The sequence below is a fragment of the Lygodium microphyllum genome, chromosome 5 (assembly GCF_053477565.2).
Source record: "Lygodium microphyllum isolate KBCC chromosome 5, Lygodium_microphyllum_v1.1.10, whole genome shotgun sequence".
Lineage (NCBI taxonomy): Eukaryota > Viridiplantae > Streptophyta > Polypodiopsida > Schizaeales > Lygodiaceae > Lygodium > Lygodium microphyllum.
This window is the reverse complement of record NC_141139.1, coordinates 38,588,089-38,608,055: the sequence shown is the minus strand read 5'-3', so window position 1 is coordinate 38,608,055 and position 19,967 is coordinate 38,588,089. Positions and strand designations below refer to the sequence as shown.

General features: G+C 43.9%; 1 protein-coding gene and 1 pseudogene across 2 annotated transcripts in view; both read right to left on the bottom strand.

Moving 5' to 3' along the window:
• The window catches only part of LOC148035705 (mediator of RNA polymerase II transcription subunit), a 192,920-nt gene that overhangs the window by 56,761 nt on the left and 116,192 nt on the right, over nucleotides 1–19,967 (bottom strand). For both annotated transcript variants that reach the window (XR_015690864.1, XM_087677714.1), the window contains exons 9-16: nucleotides 13,553–13,636; nucleotides 13,369–13,463; nucleotides 10,165–10,327; nucleotides 9,834–10,082; nucleotides 9,563–9,739; nucleotides 9,378–9,476; nucleotides 9,160–9,285; nucleotides 8,748–8,899 (exon numbers count right to left, since the gene is read on the bottom strand). Coding sequence is in view for 1 of the 2 variants with exons in the window: in XM_087677714.1 (XP_087533840.1) it covers nucleotides 8,748–8,899; nucleotides 9,160–9,285; nucleotides 9,378–9,476; nucleotides 9,563–9,739; nucleotides 9,834–10,082; nucleotides 10,165–10,327; nucleotides 13,369–13,463; nucleotides 13,553–13,636 (1,145 nt within the window). In the remaining variant the exon portion in view is untranslated. The remainder of the gene's footprint in view (nucleotides 1–8,747; nucleotides 8,900–9,159; nucleotides 9,286–9,377; nucleotides 9,477–9,562; nucleotides 9,740–9,833; nucleotides 10,083–10,164; nucleotides 10,328–13,368; nucleotides 13,464–13,552; nucleotides 13,637–19,967) is intronic.
• Nucleotides 935–1,712, bottom strand: LOC148035706 (uncharacterized; annotated as a pseudogene).

The following is a 19,967-nucleotide window of genomic DNA, read 5'->3' as shown; positions in this document are numbered from 1 at the left end:
ATCCGATGATGAGACACTCATACTCATCCTCACTGATGAGGTTACCATCATCTTCAAATGATGGCTCCCTAGGTGGTGGCTATGTAGGTAAGGGGGATGTCATCATGAGGCATAAGATGTGAGCTACTAGAGCCCCGCCTTATTCATATCTGCAAGCCACTCGAACCACCCCTCCTCGATGATGGAGGGCGTCGAATGACCATGCCCTTGCTACCACCTACTCGAACTCCTCACCCACGAGCACGCTGACTGCGAGTGTCACGAGTATCTGCTGCTATAAGCTCTCTATAGAGCTCTGCAAAAATCATCTCCTCCTCGTCCACCTCCTTATGTATACTCGGAAGAGTCTTGCCCATCAACTTAAATGTATCAACATTCACCTACACAATGCAATGATGTACGTAAGATTGATCATTGTAAATGCTAAAGTCTAGACTCTAAATTGTAAATTATAAACTTTAAATTTTAAAGTTTAAAAGTTAAAACAACAAATTTTAAATGTTATAGTTAAGTGTTTAAACTTTACTTGCTTCAGACTACCCATGCTCATCATAGCCCTTACCATGTGCATACTTGTCACATCCGATGGCGTCCGATAAGTACAGTCTGATGGTAGTACGGTACTAATGAGACTAACAAATCTTGGACCTACGTCCGATGTTACGTCCAATGAAATAAAAAATACATATAAGTCTGTGCTTAATGTTTGGACTTATAAGTTAAAACATAAACTTGGAGATTCAAGCCAAAAGTGCACAGGAGAGTTGAAACAAGACTCGAGAGTGTACTATGTAAAATGAATAATGAAACCAACAACTTTATTATGAGCTAGATGTGCAATCTCATACAAAAAGTATACAGAAATGGATCGAGATAAAAGCCATCATCCATGGCTCAATCGGAATTAAGATACATGATTACTCTAGGTCCTCATATCACTCTCGGCATCGAAGGTGAAAGCATCCTCGTCACCGCTTGAGGAGCCATCACCCTCCTCAACAAAATCACCCTCACTAATGACATTGCGCCCAACCGGCACGCACAGGCTCAAGGGACTTATCAATCCTCTCTCTCAACTCATCCAGTTTCATGGTACGCATGTCATTGTATGTGACACCGTACCATCCCTCGCATGGACCAACGGCGGCAATGGCTTTCACCATCCGCTTCCATCGATCCACTTTGAGAATATGGAAAGAGAGATTCCACTCAATTATGGTGCATGCAATCTCTATTTCCGCTTGCCTTTGCCTCTCCTTGAGAAAAAAGAGAGGACCGGAAACTTGCCCCATTGCTTGGGCAAGAGTGGCTTGTCTCTTGGGCATAGGTACACCACTCGAATGGCTTTTTCTAGATGGGATAGAAGAGGCCCCTCCAACGGAGGAAACAGAGACAGTTGGAGAGGGATCTTCTTCCGCATCCGAGACCTCGTGATCGGGAGAGATCACCTACTCACTTGCCCTTGAAAGGCCTTTGCGTCGCTTCAATGGCAAGTATTTCTGACGACAATCTTCATAGACATTGTCGAGAATACCGAGGCATAGTGTGGCCTCCCCTCCTAGTTTGCGAAGGTGGATGAGAAGGCGAGTAACAGATGAGATTTGCAGCTTTGGGCAATACTTGCATTGCCACTTGCAACTATTGGATTTCTCCTTCACTATTTCGAAGTAGGCACCATGCAAGCAAAAAGCCTCATGGAGAGGGGGTGCCATTGATGATGTATAGAGAGAGCCTAGAGGGTCACGAGTGGAGGCTGAGATGATTGAAGAAAGGAGCGGAAAGAGTAGAGAGCTTGAGGAAATAGAGAGAGACTATAGCTTGATGAAGGAGGAGGTTGGAACTTGGAAGGGTTGAGAGGTTAAGACAAGACTCAAGGAGAGAGCTTGAGAGAGTAGGAAGGATGGACAACTTGAAAGGAGTAGGAGGGGTGGAGAACTTGACAGGATGAATGAGATGGTGAGGAAGGGGAGATTTTATAGAAAGGGAGAGTGCTTTGGAGTTTAGGGTTGGCCCATTTTTGGTTGGGGGGGGGGGGGAGAGAGAGAGAGAGAATCTTTAATCTTTTCTCTTGAGTCTTTGTGAGAAAGAAAGAAAGAAAAGAAAGGTAAGAAAGAAAAGAAAAAGAAAGGTAAGAAAGAAAAGAAAAATGGGCCTGGCCCCGACTGCCTGAAAACGGTAAAAAAAGTGACAGTTTACAACTTTATTGGCCGCAAGGCCTAGGCGTAACGGTCACTGGTGATGGAGCGTAGTCAGACAGGCCGCAGGGAATGGACGGTGGACCAGACGGGTGACGGAGCGCAGTTGGATGGCTTGCAAGAAACGGACCGAACTGGTCTGGACGAGACTGGACGCAGAGGACGGGACAGGACGGGTCGGACAGGTTGACCCGTCCATCGGACATGGACAACCCTGTTTGCCAAAACTGCTCATTAAGGCACAAGCGAGGCATAGCTTTGGCATCCTCTGTCTCATGCTCATCCCACTCATTCCATAGAGTGGGCACCACTGTCTGCAGACCGCACCTCATAAAGGCGCTCCAACAATAACTACATGTAAGCAAAGCGAGTTGAAGAAGGCTTCTTCAACTCCAGTGTGCTATGCTCACGATACATCACAAGCACCTTTACCTTTACCATGAAGAATGTGACAATTGATGTAGCTTTACGGAACACCCTTTACACCCACTTAAGCTTCCCAATGTCCTCCATGAGCAAGTCCAAACAATGACTTGCACATACAGTCCACACAATTGTAGGGAACTTGGCCTCAAGCAAACGGCCCATGCGCCGACAATTCGATGCATTGTCAGTAACAACTTGCACCACATTTGAGGGGCCCACCTACAACCACAATTTACAAATTACAAATAAGTATACTTATTACTAACAATACTTGGAAATTGGAGGTTAGAGAGAGAAAGAGTCTAGAGAGAGTTTAAACTTGAGCCTTTCAAGTTTTAACTTTCAACTTTCAACTTTCAAGATACAAGAATGAAGAGAGATGGGGCTCGGGGGTTGGGGGCCTTACGGCACAGGGGAAAAGAGAGAATCAAGATAGATCATAGATACTAGAGAGAAATTAATTATTACAATAGGGAGATAGATAGTTATGCATAAATCAAATTTCAATTATAAATTATGATATTATCATAATGAAATAAAGTGAAACAAATTTAAAAGGTAAATTGCAATGTATACCTCAATGATAGCTTGTCAAATGTGGCGGTAGATGAATGCGCCCGTCGTTTTTCTCCCCCTCTTGACAGTATCTACGGCCCGCAAAAAGTAAGTGCCGAGTGGACATAAGACGAGAATGTTGATGATTCCCCGTTTCTTACAATCACTCCATCCGTCGGTGAGAATGGAGCAACCATATTTTATCCATGCAGCCCAAATAGAATCAAGGGCTCCATCAATCCTCTCCTTCTCTTCATCAATCTTTTTCATCCTCATGTCATTGTATGTAACACTGGTCCATCCTTCACATGGACCCACATTGACAATGGCTTTTACCATCTTGTTCTATTGCTCTTGCTTTAGGACATTGAACGCAAGATTGCACTCAATCACCGCACATGCAATTTCAATGTCTACAACCCATTTCCTTTCTCTAAGAAAGGCAACCGATCTACGCACATGACCGGGAGCTCGAGAGAGAGAGGATTGTCTCTCCGGCACTGCATGAGCCTCCCCTCTTTGTCTTTTACCGAAGCCGGATACAGATGTGGTGCCCCCACCACCAATGGTAGAGGCCTCTCCCGCATCGGTTAAAGCGCCCACATTGCATGCTTTCTTGTTAGTAGGCATAGGAGTTGGTGATGATAAGCCACTTCCTCCTCCTCTTGTGGATCCCCCTCTCATTTTGGGAAGAATCTCCTCCGCAATGTTTTGAGGGATCTCCTTGCATGGAGCAAATTGCCCCCCCATCTTGGAAAGATGTTGGAGAAGCTGAGTTGCACCACTTGTATAGCGCTTTCCACAATACTTACATGTCCAATGGTGGGAGTTGGACTTCTTTGTGTCCCTCAAAATCCCTCTCCATATGAATCACATGCAAATTGAAGGCCTCGTGCTTCTCACGAGTCATGGTGCCGATGATGGATAAAGAGGCGAGAGAGAGAGAGAGAGAGAGAGAGAGAGAGAGAGAGAGAGAGATGCTTGAGTCTTGACTCTTGAAACTTGAGTCTTAAAAGTTGAAAGGGAGGGAGACTCGAGAGGCCTGAGGGTTGGGGTAAAATTGAAAGAGCAAGAGTGAGAGAGAGAGAGGATGGGAGATGAGAATGGCAAATGCTTTGATAGGGTGCGAGATAGAGGGGATGGGAGATAAGATTTAAGAATGGCAAAAACTTCCATAGGGTGCGGAAAAGAGGGGATGGAAGGTGAGATTCGAGAATGACAAATCACAAGTCCATTCAAGAATCAAGATCCAAGAGAGGAAGATGAGAATGGTAAGTGCTTGCTGAATTGGTGTGGAAGCATGGAGGAGAGAAGCACCTTTTGTAGATGAGAGAAGGGTCAAAGTTCAAGCAGTCAAAGAGGGTACAACGATCAAAGAGAGAACTCCCAACTGGAAGAAATCTAAAGGGGCAGGTTTTGGGGTGGGGGGTGGTGCATGGCTAGAAAAGGGGGTGGGATGGGGTATCCAATGCTTTCAACCCCCTCAAATAGTGTCACGCAGGTAGGCGGAACGCGCAGGAGTAAAGGCAGGGTGCAGGAAACGTACGAATTCGTACGCATATGTATTGTACGAATCATACCGTATGGACAATACCATACGTCGTACAGAGGCAACTATGATATCCGTGTCAAGATCCAAAGAATGCTACAATACCTCAGGGCTTCTATCACATTCGAAAATAGAATGGCCCAATTGGCCACATCTAAAACAGTATCCAGCAAATGTGTCCCGTTTAAGCTCAAAAACCAACATTTGCAACCCAGGGACCTCAAAACGAATTTTGGTTGGCCTAAGTTTCCCTGTGTCCCAAAGCATACAAGCCCTATTCCTATTGTAGGAGACCAATTAGGGCTCCATCAACATCTCACCAAGGGTTCTTAAAACCAAAGGAAGAAGTCACCAAAGATGTGCAAGAAAATCAACCATCTCCACCCAAATTAGGCATGCCTGCCTAAGCACCTTCTGAAAGTCGGCCATAGGCCTCCATAGGATCATATGTACTAGTTGACCATCCATGAGCAAAGGAATACGTTGCACAATGCGAGCACGCACATTTTCGGTACCAAAAAGGTCATCAAAAACCCTCTCGGTCCATCATAAATCTCTTCAACGAGAGGGGCCTGCACTTGCCCTAAAACATCATCTTGATGCGCATCAACACTAACAAGCATGGACTGCAGCCAAGCACGAATCCTACCAATCAAAGGAGTCCTTCCAATAAAATAAAAGATGGCAGCTAAGCACAAATCCTAGTAATCCCCTTCCGGTAAAAGAGGTCACTTTACCCTCTTTGGCATGAACATAATCCGACAAAAGATTGTTGGCAATGGCAAGCTTAAACTCAAGAGACCCATCAATCTATGAGCAAGAAACATGAACATGTTGATGAGGCAAACTCGAAGCACATAAAACCAGTTCATAAACCGACATCTTACGGCATTTTCCCATCTCATCCCCATCCATCAACTGCCCAAAATCCTCAGCCAAAGAGTCACCATCCAATTCCACCAAATCTTTATCATCCCCATGCCCTATATGCTGGTCGAGAAAAGCCACATCAATACCATTTGACACGTGCATACTCGTTACATCAGAAATCTCTAGTTGGATATCATGCAAACATGGTTGATGCCAGAGCAGGAGCTAGGGACAAAGATGGCTTTCTACCGCAAGCATTTCCTTCATACCACAAATGATGGATTTATTGTTCGCCTGAGATACATGGACACCCACCTTTCCCATGGGATCATATGTATTATTGGCTAGTTGCGCACCTCCTCACATCAGCTAGAAATTGAGACTGGCAGATATAGATCCATCCCACCAAAGGAGCGTGTATGCGAGATATGCCAATTAGAACCAAAGACAGAGGAGCATTATATCTGTCGTTGCCCAACGTATTATGAGGTCCATGGTCGTATCCATTGTCTCTTTAGAGACGGATTTGGACCACTATCCAGAGTCATGGATTTTACCGATCAGCGATACCTTGGCCTCTTTCTTCTCGAGATACGACGGCTTCCTGACATGCGCCTCAAGAGTACAGCTGCTCCAAGACACTGAGGCCCTTCACAGAGGCAACTCACAGACTTCTTTGCAAAGGAGACTCAGAAAACTTCAATACAACTACAGCCACAGTCCACACGAGAGCCTCTCTCACCACCACAATCCACACACAGACAAGGAGTACTGAGTGATCGAGCCATTCAGCTTAGCCGATCCAAACGTCCTAGGCCTCGACACAGACACCGATGACACCTTCATAGGCGGATATAGGGGATTATTGCTCGGGCTAGAGCTAGGCCCTCCATACCCACATGAGATTGTACCATTTTGGAGCTCATTGTTACTAGATAGAGCTCTATGTTTTACACATAGCCATAGTTAGTTTTCTTTCTTATTCTGCTTGTGCTACGTATTTTGCCCGGACAGTTGTACCATCATACACATGATTGTAACTCATGGTCTCATAGGTCATTTTGGCCTTTTGTAGACATTAATATATCATTTCATCTCTCTCTCTCTCTCTCACACGCAAAATATGTTGTTTTATGTTGTAATTTGCTGCAGATTACAACGGCAACTTGCCAACTTACAAGATCACCATGCCTCAAAAGTCCGATAACCTTTGGAGCCATACAATCTTGTTTGAAAAGTTTGCAGGTTTTGGCACATCCAAGTGGGTGTGCAAATATTGTGCCATTAAGTATGTTGGCCTCTAACTAGATTCAAGGTACATCTCACCCACATGAAGGGCTTTGGAATAGACAAATCCTCAGCAGCTCCCGAATATGTATGAGCCACTCAAGGGTTGGGAGGCTACGTAGCTACAGGTAGATTTGGATGCAAGGGAAGACCTTAAACATCTAAAGGATCCTTCCCTTGACACTGGCATAGAGCCAGGTAAAATGCAAGGTCAAGGCTCGAGCTTTAGAGGAGGTGAAGGTAGTAACAATAAAGTTGCAAGTGAGAGTTCGCATAATGCAATACAAGAGAAAAAACCCTTCCTTTCTTGCGAAGGCAAAGTGTAAAAGCTGGGTTTCAAAAGCAAGCAATGAAGAAGACCACAAGGGAGTTGATCAAGCTGTTCATTCAATGTGCCTTGTCTTTCAACATTGTGCGCACAACTCATTGGAAGAGAGTTATGCAAGCAATCTCTCATATAGGATGTGAATAGGATGGACCTTCCTATGAAGCTCTTCGCACTATTGAACTTCAAAAAGACAAGGCAATTGTAACTACAAAGTTGGAGCCTCTTTTGGGCACAAGGGTAAAGTATGGTTAGAAGTACATAGACAGAACGTCTACAACGTCCTTGTCTCCACTTGCAAAGGAACCATGCTTATTCGGGTCATGATGCATTAGTGGCAAGCATAGTGCTCGCAAGTAAATTTATCATACATCACATTCGTGAGGCTATCTAGGAGATGGGTCCAAAGACTGTTGTGCACGTGGTGATTGAAAATCGCTCGGACTCTCTCTCAATAGGCAAGACACTAGAAGATGAATTCTCAAAGATTGTTTGGACTACTTGTGCAACACACTGCTTGGATTTGGTGATTGAGGACATTGGGGACTCACCTTGGGTATCCAAGATTTTTCGAATTGCAACAAGCATGGTCAATTTTGTCATGGAAAGAATAAAGGTCCTAAGCATATACATAGCAAATAGTGACTTGGAGCTCCTAAAGCCAATCTAGACTTAATTTTTATATATGTTCATTGTTGTGGAGAGCTTGATCAGAGTACACCAAGAACTCCTACATACTATGGTTAGTTGCGAATGGGCTGAATGGGAAGATAGAGAAAAGACAAAAGTCTCTTGCAATTGTGCACATTGTATTAGGGAATGATTGGTGGATTGATGCCGACCACTTTTGAAGGCATTGCAACCTGTCTATGGTGTCCTTCATATTACAGATATGGAGAGCAGCACACTTGGACTTCTGTATGTATGAGTTTATGGACAAGATTGGTGAAGCCCTTAATACATGCACCTATATGTCTACCGACAGGCACTTGATAATTCAATTTCATAATTTAAAGCATGTGTTTGATACATGTTTTAACTTAGAATGCTTTTGGAGTTTCTGTAGACTTGAAGCAATAAGGTGAACATGGAACAACTGTTGGGATTTGTTTCATAGCCCTTTCATGCAGTTGCCCACATATTGCATCCATCCTAGAGGAGTGAAGAGCAGTTTGTGAATCAAGAGCTGGAAGCAGGATGGATAGAAAACATTGAAAGTTTTGCGGGTGATAACTTAGAGCTCATGGCAAAGCTTGAAGAGTTGCTCCTTTTCTGCAATGGCAGTCAGCTATTTGGACAGCCAACTGCATTACTCAAGGGCACACAGTTGCAACTCATATCATGGTAGGAGAAATATGGGACTTCAACTCCTAACTTGGTAATTTAATCATCATGAATTGAGATGCATAATATACTTACTTTTCTGCATTGAAGTTATGCTATTCTAGTGATACTACCTTATTTCATTTTAGGCCCATGGATGTTTTGAGTGAATAGTTATTGAATATGAGCAATGCACTTGGAATATTCACTGTTGAACCTGTCTTTTCCAATCAAGTGGCCACCAAGAGCTTGCTGTGGATCAGAACGTTGGAAAGGTCCAGAGTTAAGCCAATGTTCTTGTTGTCCGCGGTTTAAGCAATAACTTCCTACCCTCTGTTGGAATTCTTTGGACTCCAAAAGTAGATAAACCTGCCCAAAAACCAAAAAGAAGAAAAGAACTCATCACCTTGTATGCACCAAAAGCATCAAACAGCATATATGTCACCTCAGGGCCTCAGCTGCAACCTGCAGCCCCTCATTAGTAATTACCTTGCCCAAGTAGCACCACTTTAAACATCCCTTTAATATGCTAAATTCTTCAACAATTCAATACACATAAAGCACACAGCAATAAATACCACCCCAAATACAGCATCCTTCTAGACAAATGGCAGACTTGGAATACATACCATTATTCTTAATGCAAGAGGATCATCATCACGATCAGCAAGAGCTAAGAGAAGGATGTCAAAAGGCAGAAGTTCATGACTCCAAACTAATAGTGCTAGAGTGCTAGTTGTTCGAAAAAGTCCCTCCTACAAAGATATAAAAATTTAGAGCTGTTTGCTGTTGTGCAGTCTATTGTAGTCATTTCAAGTAGCCAGCCATACTGTAGCCATCACATTACCTGTGCCGATCTGTAATGTGCATTGATCAAGAGGACGTCAACCATAGCATAGACATTTGCTGTGACCTCCTCTGGGGATAGTTCCTTCAACATCCAACCCTGTTGGTAACTAAAACAGCAGTCAATTTTACAGAAAGACGTCAATAAACGGCAATCTGATATTTCAGTGCTACAAAAAGACATACCAAGTTTGCTATAGCAATACTTTCTGAATGTTGTTTGTCTAACAATATCCATGCAGCTGCACAGAGATACTGCCGATGCTGAATAGGAAGCATGTTATGAACATAATTTAAAAGACGCGATGGTTCTGCTGAGGGAGATAATAACGGACGGCATTGAATCAGCATAGTAGCTTCAGCCTGCCAGCAACATATAAGTAAGAAAACAGAATGCAGTGACACCGTATGCATGAGTTTTCTTAAAATCTTGAACAGCTTGAACAACATTAAGAACCTGCTGCCATCCTTGAATGATTTGTTGTCGTTTATCTGGCCTGGATGCAAGAAGTTCTCGTAGCAAAGGAGGAAAATGGCGTAATGTTTTTTCTGACCAGCTGTGTGAACTGTTTGCAAGTATCTGTTCAATGGCTGGTGGCAAAAGGACCAGCTGCTCAAACTCAGCAATACCACGTGTCTTAATAGTGAAAGCTAGATTTATAATCATTGCTCTGTTTAAGGTTTCTGAGAACTCCGTTGTCGCTCCCTGAAACCTTGAAAGCTTAAATTTCATGCTACAAAGAATAATCAGTAAAAGCAATATCATTTTGATGGAGCTTAGCTCGTACCTTTAGTTCCTTCCTGACAAGCATGACTTCAGGTAAAAACAAAATAAGGTTTAAACATAGGTTTTCTGCAAGACGGAACAGACGGTGCTCCCCTCTCTTGACTTTCATAGTAATAATAATTTTTGCTATGTCGTATAGAAGTTGTTTCACCTTCCCATGGTATCTGCATTGTTCAAACCCTGTGGAGTTTAGCCCAAGCTATCTAATCGGAAGAACATTTTCATGAAGCATAAAAAGTCCATCTGCAGACCAACTTTCACACATGCTTTCCCTCTCTTTTCTTTTTTTACTTATACTACTGCTGGAAAACTCCTTCCACCTATGCAAGGGTGGTGCCTTTATTCTCATAAAAAAGTTGTATATGCAAGGAATGTTGGAAGTGAGGAGTGTAGTGCACTTGCAAGCCTCCCATTGCTAAGACAGATGACAAGAAGAAAAAGAAGAATCATTGTTACGCTCTGTTAAGAGGGGGCCTTACTTAATAAAGATAGTCCTACCAAGAAAGGGGACCATTGGAGGCTTTGTCCAATGAAGTGTAGCCCAGTACATGCCCTAAAGAGGAGACAGCCAATGTGGACACTCCAACCTTTGTGATCTTCTCAGTGCGGGAACTTTATCCTAGTTCACTGGGTAAGTTGTGTTTGAGAGGCAGCATGTATCATATCACGTGAGGAGTTCTTTTGCATGTCCTCTGTCATGTTTCATCTCCTTTTGGGAACTTGCCATTGATGATATGGAAATGTCATATGACCCTTCTAGATACGGCACATGGTTAAAGACATGTCCACTAGAGCTAAATTTTGCTACTTTTGACATTGTGTGGCAGCCCTTCTAGTTATCGTATATGGTTAACGACTATTGACTGTTTTTTCAAGGCCTATATGCTTTGGCTGGTACTACAGCTATCTAGGTACTACTGTAGTTGTTCCTTATTGAAAGAAAGGGAGAGAGCTAGACATGTACTTGGGAAAGTCAAAGTCATGCACAGCAATACTTACATGATCTCTTTCTTTCGTGTTGCCTTACAATGCCTTTTCCATTGATGTTTGCTTTCTTTCTTTTTTTGGTGCAATGCTTTGCGTGACTATTAAGTTTTTCTGCTTTGCATTGCTTTCTCCATCTTTCAACAGTCTTCTTTGTGCTATCTCCAAGGCATATCTAACCTCTGGCCACAAATGGGGCATCCATGATTCCAACACAAGTTGGATTTCCTTATGTCAATGCCATCCCTTGTTGTGAAACACTTCTTAGCATCAAAAGGATGGTTAGAGATGGTAATGCTTCTTAATAAATTGATTGGGGGCTCCTAGTACTTGTACCCTAATTTGGGTAGAATTGTGATGTATGGCTGAGTCCGCCTATTGAGACACTTTCCTCCCAACCTAATTAAAGATATCCTCCTTTAGCACTCACTCACTGTTTCCCAACTTCTGTCTTGGACCAGTGTGGCTTTCCAACTCAGCCTACCAATACTAGCTTTCCTTGCAACCAAGTTAAGACGCCTTCCTTCAGCACTCCACATACTATATCTCCCTCTTGGCTAATGCCACTCTTAATTTCATCCAATACAGTGGCAAGATGGGAAATCTTCAGCAGCATAATAGCATGGCACATAACCAGGGCTCACAGCCTGTGAAGGAGAGCCCTTGGGTTGGACTTTCATGGCACAGGAGAGACAGAGGATCAACATTTGGATACAAGGATTTTCAAGGAAGCCACCGTTTCCTCATTATTGGCGAGCATTTGAGAAGATTCCCACTTCAGACTATTCGCACGCACAGTGGACTCAAGAGCATTGTGGCACATGGTAGCTGATTGCTGGTCTCATTGCTTGGATCATTTGGATTGTGAGGTGCAGTCATGCTATTGACCTTCAAGATGTTTCCACTCAAGAGGCCCTTTCTAGAATTTGGACAAAGACCATTCATGCTCTCCACAAGAGATGGCAATGGGTACAAGGTGCTTTTGAGTAGATGAGGATGAGAGAAGCTTCAAGTGGCCATGGGAATCAGGATTCCAGGTTGTGTGTGTGTGTGTAAGATTTTGGTCTTTTTTTGAGGTGTCTTGGTGGGGTTGGGCTCCTATCACAAGTAGCATTAAAAGAAGAGTCTTCTTTTTTCTGAAAAGAAAAGGCCTCCACTAGCTGAGACTATCAGAGACATTTCAATCATAGTTACCAAGTTTTTCAGAAACAGGGAAATGGAAGCATGTTTTGGAGGTGTGAAACAGAGTTCTGGCCTTGGTCCGAAATGGAGAAACAGGGAAACAAGAACTCCAAAGATATGAATATAAACAAAAAATAAACATATAAAGGTAAATATAAATATAAAGCTAAATGTGTCTGTGCATGTGGAAAGCTAAATGTGTCTGTACATGTGCGTGCGTGCGTGCGTGGGGGGGGGGGGGGGGGGGGGGGGGGGGGGGGGGGGGGTGTGTGTGTGTGTGTGTGTGCACGTGCGCACTCGCGCTCATAGTACACTATACAAGTTACTAATTTAACCTTTACAGAATTAGATGTTTACATTGCTAGATGTACAGATTACACTCCGTATTTACTAGCTACCGGTTACTAGCAAGATTACAACCTCCATAGTTAACAGAAATGTTTGTGTGACTCCATACATCCTCTCACTACAAATGGCTTTAATAAAGGCTAAAAATGAAGCTGAAAACTAGTCCCCCTCCTCTTCCCCTCCAAAAAAACTAAACTTTTTTCAAAAACCTCCCCAAAAAAAAACCAAAAGACATTTCCCTTCCAAAATATTTTGCATGTTTCAGCATTTCCATTTTGGGGGTCCAAACCACCATTTTGGGCAACTGTGATTTCAATCAATATCATCTGCTGCTTGAGAGGCTGCTCAGGGAATCCGAAGGAGATTCAAAGAGGATGAGAGAGAAGGAATAAGCCCCTTGAAAGTTTGAGAGCCACGATCACTTTTCCCCAATTAGAAGGGATCTTGTGGCTGTACAAGCCAACAGTGTAGCTTCTCCACCATCCTACTCCCTCCCTCCAAAACCCCCCATCCCAAAAGAAAACCCAAAATTCCACTTCCAAATGTGAACGTTTGTACAAGGATGATATCCATAAGAGCACCTGGGCTGGGAGCATCTCTTCATCAAGTGCTCAAAAGAACAAAGGTTAGCACCCTAGATTTCAACATAACAATTGACATCACAAATATAACCTGAATCTGCAAATGTTACCTGTAAAGAGGTAAGAGACGAAAATTCAGCAACTCAAGAATTGTTATACTGACCCCAGATTTTCCGATTGTTTGGTGGTACTTATGCATCATGCCCTGCTTGGCAACCAGTACATAAGTGAATGACTTTCTAGGAGAGAAATGACGATCAAATCACTTTTGCATCAGTTTAATAAATCACTCACGCTGACATGACATCGAAAAAGGGCATGAGGGGCGACCAACAGAAGTCGTGCATAAGTTTCCATCATTGCAATACTTGGTAATGCCTGTAAGTCTCAACCTAGTATAGCTTACCACTTAAAACTTGGGAACAAAAGATAGGGCAACTACATCACAAATTGACTATGATGAATGAACTATTAAATTGTTCAGAACTAAAAAACACTTCCACAATATATTGCATTCAAAGCACTGGACAGCCATATACTAACAACCATACAAATTTGTTCTTATAGTGTGACAGAACCTTTTAAGATCTCTTAACAAATGAGAGCATATTACAGTTTGAGAACCAGGACATGCTTTGAAGAGCAGTGATTAATATGTGCAAATGCCGGCATTCTGCTAATGTTAAGTAAGAATCTTCTCCACACCATCACCAAAAAAAAAAAAATTCCTGCATGAGCTTTTTTGTAGGAACAACTTTGTTGGGACTGCTGCAATAGATAGTAGGCCAAAGCAAGATCTATCTATATCTCACCATAATTTGTTCACAAACCAAAGTAAGCAAAAGTTGAAAAAGGGATACCTTCTTGCAGAAGGGATAAAATAGAAAAGCACTTTTGCATGCAAGTTTCAGAGTAACAAGCACATTAGGCATCTGCAAACTTAAAATCCTTCTCACCAGCTCGTGGACTGCTGAGCTGCCCCCACCTTGGCTGCATCTGTGCCACCTGCTCCCCAATGCAAAGACAGGTGGGCTAACAAAATGCATAGAAAATACAAACTCCTCACACAGCAAATGAATGCTCAAAATAAGTAGAATAAAAATGAAAGGATAGATATGGGAATCTCATGCTCAAAATATGTACAATGAAAATGAAAGGGTAGATGCAGGAACCTATACACAAGTGAGCTATGAGATATAATGAAGCACACGGGGCAATAGGCCTGGTGGCAATTATTGAAGACATCAAAACAACGATCAAGAGTAGTCAGCACCTTGTCATTGTGGGTGACTCTACAGGCCAATGCTTAAGTGACTCCGCAAGAGCATTGGTCTTACTCCTTTTCCATTGGCAGCGACTTGATGTTGAGAGGGGGTGCTTGCTCCTCCTCCGCCAAAAGGACTGGTGCCAACTGTTGAAGAGATTGAAACAAGGGTGAACACTTTCATGATAAAGGTGTCTAGTACCTCACAAAGAATGGGAGGAGCATCTCAGCTACAAACTGGTCAAGATTGAGGGTCCCCATGGTAGTCTAATAGAGTTCCAAGAACTTGGTCACAATAGAAGAAAGCATTAATACTCTCCAACTCCTGATTGGACCAAGAAAACTCAGTTGTGCAAAGAAAGGACATGCAGCCACCATATGAGTTCTGAGAATCTAGGTCTCTAGACCAATTCAGAACTGGCTAATCCGAACAAAGTTAGCCCATGACTCAAATACAAGCATGGCATGTGAAAACTAAAGAGACACCGTAACGACCCGCACTAAGTTGTCACGTCCGAAGGCATCCAATTAGTACCATCCAATACTAGTACAATACTAATTGGACTCATAAATCTTGGACCTATGTCCAATCAAAGAAATTATACACATAATTTTAATGCCTATACTTAATGTTGGAGCTCAAAATAGTACACTTTGAAAATTTAGAGACTTTATACCATGAGTTTACATATTGAGAGCTTGAGGATAGAGAGGATGGCGGATGGACAACTTGAAAGTGGAGGTAGGGTGGAGATATGGTGAAGGAGAGCTTGAGGGAGTGGGGTTAAAGAGCTTGAAATTTGAATTTGAAGTAAAGAGGAGGGGGTATGTAAAAGTGTGTTGCAGAGAGGAAGTCTAGAAAACACCTACAATTTACCCCAAAAGTAACCTCAAATGGTCACAAACAGGCCCTTTGAAAGAGTCGGACAATTTCCATCGAATGCCATCGGATGTGACATACAGGACAAGACAGATGGGACAAGTTGACCCATCCATCGAACATGGACAACTAGGGACACACATATGTTGGGTATCTCACACGCCTTACTTACGCCTACGCTCATATGGGAGTGTGCGGGTGATCACTAGGACACTGGGGCACTTTTTACTCTCGGTAGGAGAGGTTTTTTCCCCCAGATTATGTGTACTATTTTGTATGTGCTTGTGGTGCACACTTACGGGCACTTACTGTGTTCGGGTGTGAACAGCCCCTTATAACTCTAAGGTATAAGGGTTATCATTTGTACTTTCAGCTTATACTCTATTCAGTACTATTGCATTGGGTGTCGTGCTCAACTCTGTCTCTCACTCTCACACTGTCTACTGCACTTCAGCTGCACCTCGATCCTCTCCCATCTGACATTTGGTATCAGAGCTCAGCTCAGAGCAGTCTTCTGTCTGCAGTCTGCAGCCCCCGCCAGTTCTGCCCCAGCCGCCTGTTCCTGCCTAGTCCTGCCTGCGCCTGTCAGTCTGTCAGCGCGCAGCACCAGACGACTCCTCTGCCCAGCGTGCAGCTCCAACAATCAGCGCGCCACCTGTACCTGCGTGCTGCCACCTCTGCCCAGCGAGTCCTCTGCCCTGTGTCTGCCCAGAGTGCCCCTTCGCCTGTCAGTCTGCCTGCGCAGCCTCCCTGCGCTGAGCTAGCCTGTGCCGTCAGCTCCAGCTGCCAGCGCGCCACCTGTCTCCACCACCCAGTCCTGGGTGCCGCCTCCTCTGCCCAGCGCGCGCCCAGTCCTGCCTGCGCGTGTCACTGGACCTGCACGCCTGTACCTGTGCGTCAGTCCGACTGTACCCAGCAGTCATTACCTCGGGAATCGTGCCCGTCGTCAACACGCAGAGGTAACATTCTGCACTTTTCTTTTACACAGGAGTTCGTGCAACAGGTTCAGGTTCAGCATTGGGAAACGTGCTGAACAGCAGGTTCAGTTTTCAGCATTGGGAAACGTGCTGTGTCTGTCTGTGACACATTGAATGCACATTTTGGGGCTTTTGTAACAGACATTTGTGACAGAAATTTTGGGCAGAAAATTTTGGGGCTTTTGTGTATTTGGAGGACAGATGCATTTAAACTGCTGATACAGTCACAGAACGACTGTTTTTGACAGAGATTGTGGCAAAATTTTGGGGCTTTTGATGTTTTAGTGCTGCTGAGCACTAATTGCACCTTGGGAAGCGTGCATCAGTGACAGTTTTTTGAAAGAGTACCCTTTGCACATTAATTGCAGACTTGTGTTTGCTGCAATTTCTGGAAATTTGCAGATTTCCAGCCCGTACTGCATTGACATTGCTCTATTGCCTTTTGGGAAATAATGGCAAATCAGGGAGGAGATGTATTCACCTATGTGTCCAAGGAAGACCGATTGGATGGGAACAATTATTCCCTTTGGTCTTTCATGATGAAGAATGTATTAGTGGCAAAAAATTTGTGGGATTATGTCAGTGGAGAGGAAGCACGACCGGGAGTTGTGGCTCCCGCTACTCCTCCTCCAGGAGGACGTGCAAGAGGGCAACCTCAGCCCCCTCCACCTCAGCCGCAGCCACTTCCCCCAAGAACTGCAGCTCAGAAAACTTGGGATACACGGGATGCACAGGCTATGTCGCTGATTGCATTGGCAGTTCAGCGTTCTATCATTCCTCATATTCGTTCAGCAGCTTCTTCACAAGAAGCTTGGTTGATATTGGAGCAGATGTTTGCAGGAAAGAATGAGACTCGCATCTCTTTCTTGAAGAAAGAGCTAGAGACTCTAAAGATGAATGAGGGTGATTCTATGCAGGATCATCTCAACAAAATTCAGGACTTGCGGGAGCAACTCATGAATGTGGATGAATACTACTCAGATGCGCAGCTGATTTCTACGACATTGAATTCACTGCCTCCCTCTTACTTGGCTTTTCATACTGCCTTGAACCTCACTATGAGGATTTCGAAAGAGCCCATCACTTTCATTCAGCTTGTCAGTTTGCTTCTAGAGGAGGAACAAACTAGACGGAACAGTGGTGTGGATGGTATAGCCTCTGAGCAGGCTTTTATGTCAAGGCAGAAGGGTAAAAACAGCCAAGGGAAAAATGCTTCGCAGAGTTCTGGTAGTAGTAACACTTCACAGACAAGTCAGAAACAGGGGGGCACGCAAGCCAAGAAAGGAAAATGCCATTACTGCAAGAAGCCTGGCCACTACATCACTGAGTGCAGGAAGCGCATCGCCAAAGAGAAGAAGAAGGAGTCAGGGATGTCTGTTTCTGCAGCTCCTTCCACTGCTAGTGAGTCCGCGTCCTTTGTTGCAGACAGGGACTATTGTTTTTACACTTGCAGTTATGATGTCTCTTGGGCTGATAGAGCATTTAGCTCTACAGAAGATGCTGACACTTGGTTCTTTGACAGTGGTGCTTCACGGCATATCACATCTCGTAGAGATTTGTTTGCTTCTCTTGGTGCACCTCCCGATGGGAAGTCTGTTCAGTGTGCTAATAATGCATCATACCCTGTTCGTGGTATTGGGGAGATTCAGCTTACAGCCATTGATGGCTCTATTCTCCGCCTACAGGATGCTTTGTATGTGCCTGGCATTAAGAAGAATCTGCTTTCCATTTCTTCTATGGCACGTTGTGGTTTGCAGGTCACCTTTGATGATGACCGTTGCATGGTCCGTGACAAGGAACACATGACATTGGTCTTGACAGGTTCTTTGTGTCATGGGTTATATGAGTTGGATGCTCTTTCGGTAGATCAGTCTGCATATTTGACATCCACTCTTACTCCTGCTATATTAGAGGCAGAGTTATGGCATGCTCGTTTGGGGCATGTAAACTATGGCAGCTTGATGCTATTACAGCGTACTCAGATGTTGGATGGATTACCTCTCTTGGAGAGACCTCCTGAGCATTTATGCGAGGGTTGCATTTTGGGCAAAATGCATCGTTTCTCTTTTCCCCGTGATGTTGCTTTTAGAGCAACAGCCAGATTGCAGCTTGTGCATTCGGATGTTTGTGGGCCCATGCAGACACAGTCATTGGGTGGTTGTTACTATTTTGTAACATTTATTGATGACTTTACACGTTTGTGCTGGGTCTACTGCTTGAAAAAGAAGTCAGAAGTGTATGATGCATTTTTGGCTTTCAGTGCACTTGTGGAAACTCAGTCTGGTTGCAAGATTAAGACTCTCCGTTCGGACCGAGGGGGGGAATACATGTCCTCTATGCTGAATTCTTATTTGCAGCAGAAGGGCATTATCCATCAGTACACTACTGCATATACTCTACAGCAGAATGGGGTAGCAGAGAGGAAAAATCGGTCACTCATGGAGATGGCCAGATGTATGCTGAAGGCAAAGAGTTTGCCTCATAGTTTTTGGATGGAAGCCGTCATGTGCGCTTGCCACATTTTGAACAGATGCCCTACCAAGGCCTTGAAAACCGTCACACCTTTTGAGGCTTGGCACAGCCGCAAACCTTCTGTTGGCCACTTCCGTACTTTTGGGTGTCTTGCATATGCCCATATTCCACAAGTACTTCGAAAGAAGTTGGACAACAAGGCTGTAAAATGCATCTTTATGGGATATAGCAGCGAAAGCAAAGGCTACAGACTCTATGATCCCGTGACCAAGAAGGTTTTTGTCAGCAGGGATGTTGTATTTGATGAAAAATCAGAATTATCCTTGGCTGGTTTTGATACATATCAGGCTGCCCGTGATGTCTTTGAAGGGCTGCTGCCCATCACATTTGGTGATTCAGCTGGTACTTCAGCAAATGAACCTAATGTTCAGCCAGCTGCTCCTATGGAACATGCAGTAAATCAGCACATTGCTGAAACTGAAATTCAGCAGGAACTTGTACACAGTCAGGAAGCAAGACAGGTGCCTAGATGGTACACGCAGACTATGAGAGATAGTCATTTGGAAACACCCTTGGCTGGTCGTACTCGACTGCATGATTCAGCACATTCCATGGAGTTTGTTATGGCAGCATGTACTCATGATAATGAGGAGCCTGAATGTTTTGAGGATGCACGACATAGTGTGCATTGGATGGCAGCCATGCAAGCTGAATTGGATTCTATTCATAAGAATCATACTTGGGATTTGGTGTCTTTGCCAGTTGGCAAGCATGCCATTGGTACGAAATGGGTCTACAAATTGAAAAGGAACGCAGATGGATCCATAGATAAGTACAAGGCACGGCTGGTAGCTAAAGGCTACGCACAGAAAAAGGGCATTGACTATGAGGAGACCTTTGCTCCTACCTCCCGTATGACGACCATTCGGTCTATGATTGCCTTGGCTGCACATTTTGGTTGGAAAGTGCATCAGCTGGATATAAAGACTGCATTCTTACATGGGGAACTTCAGGAAGAAGTGTATGTACAGCAGCCCATTGGTTTTGCAGTTGAAGGCTCAGAAAATTTAGTTTGCAAGCTGAAAAAAGCTCTATATGGTTTGAAACAAGCTCCAC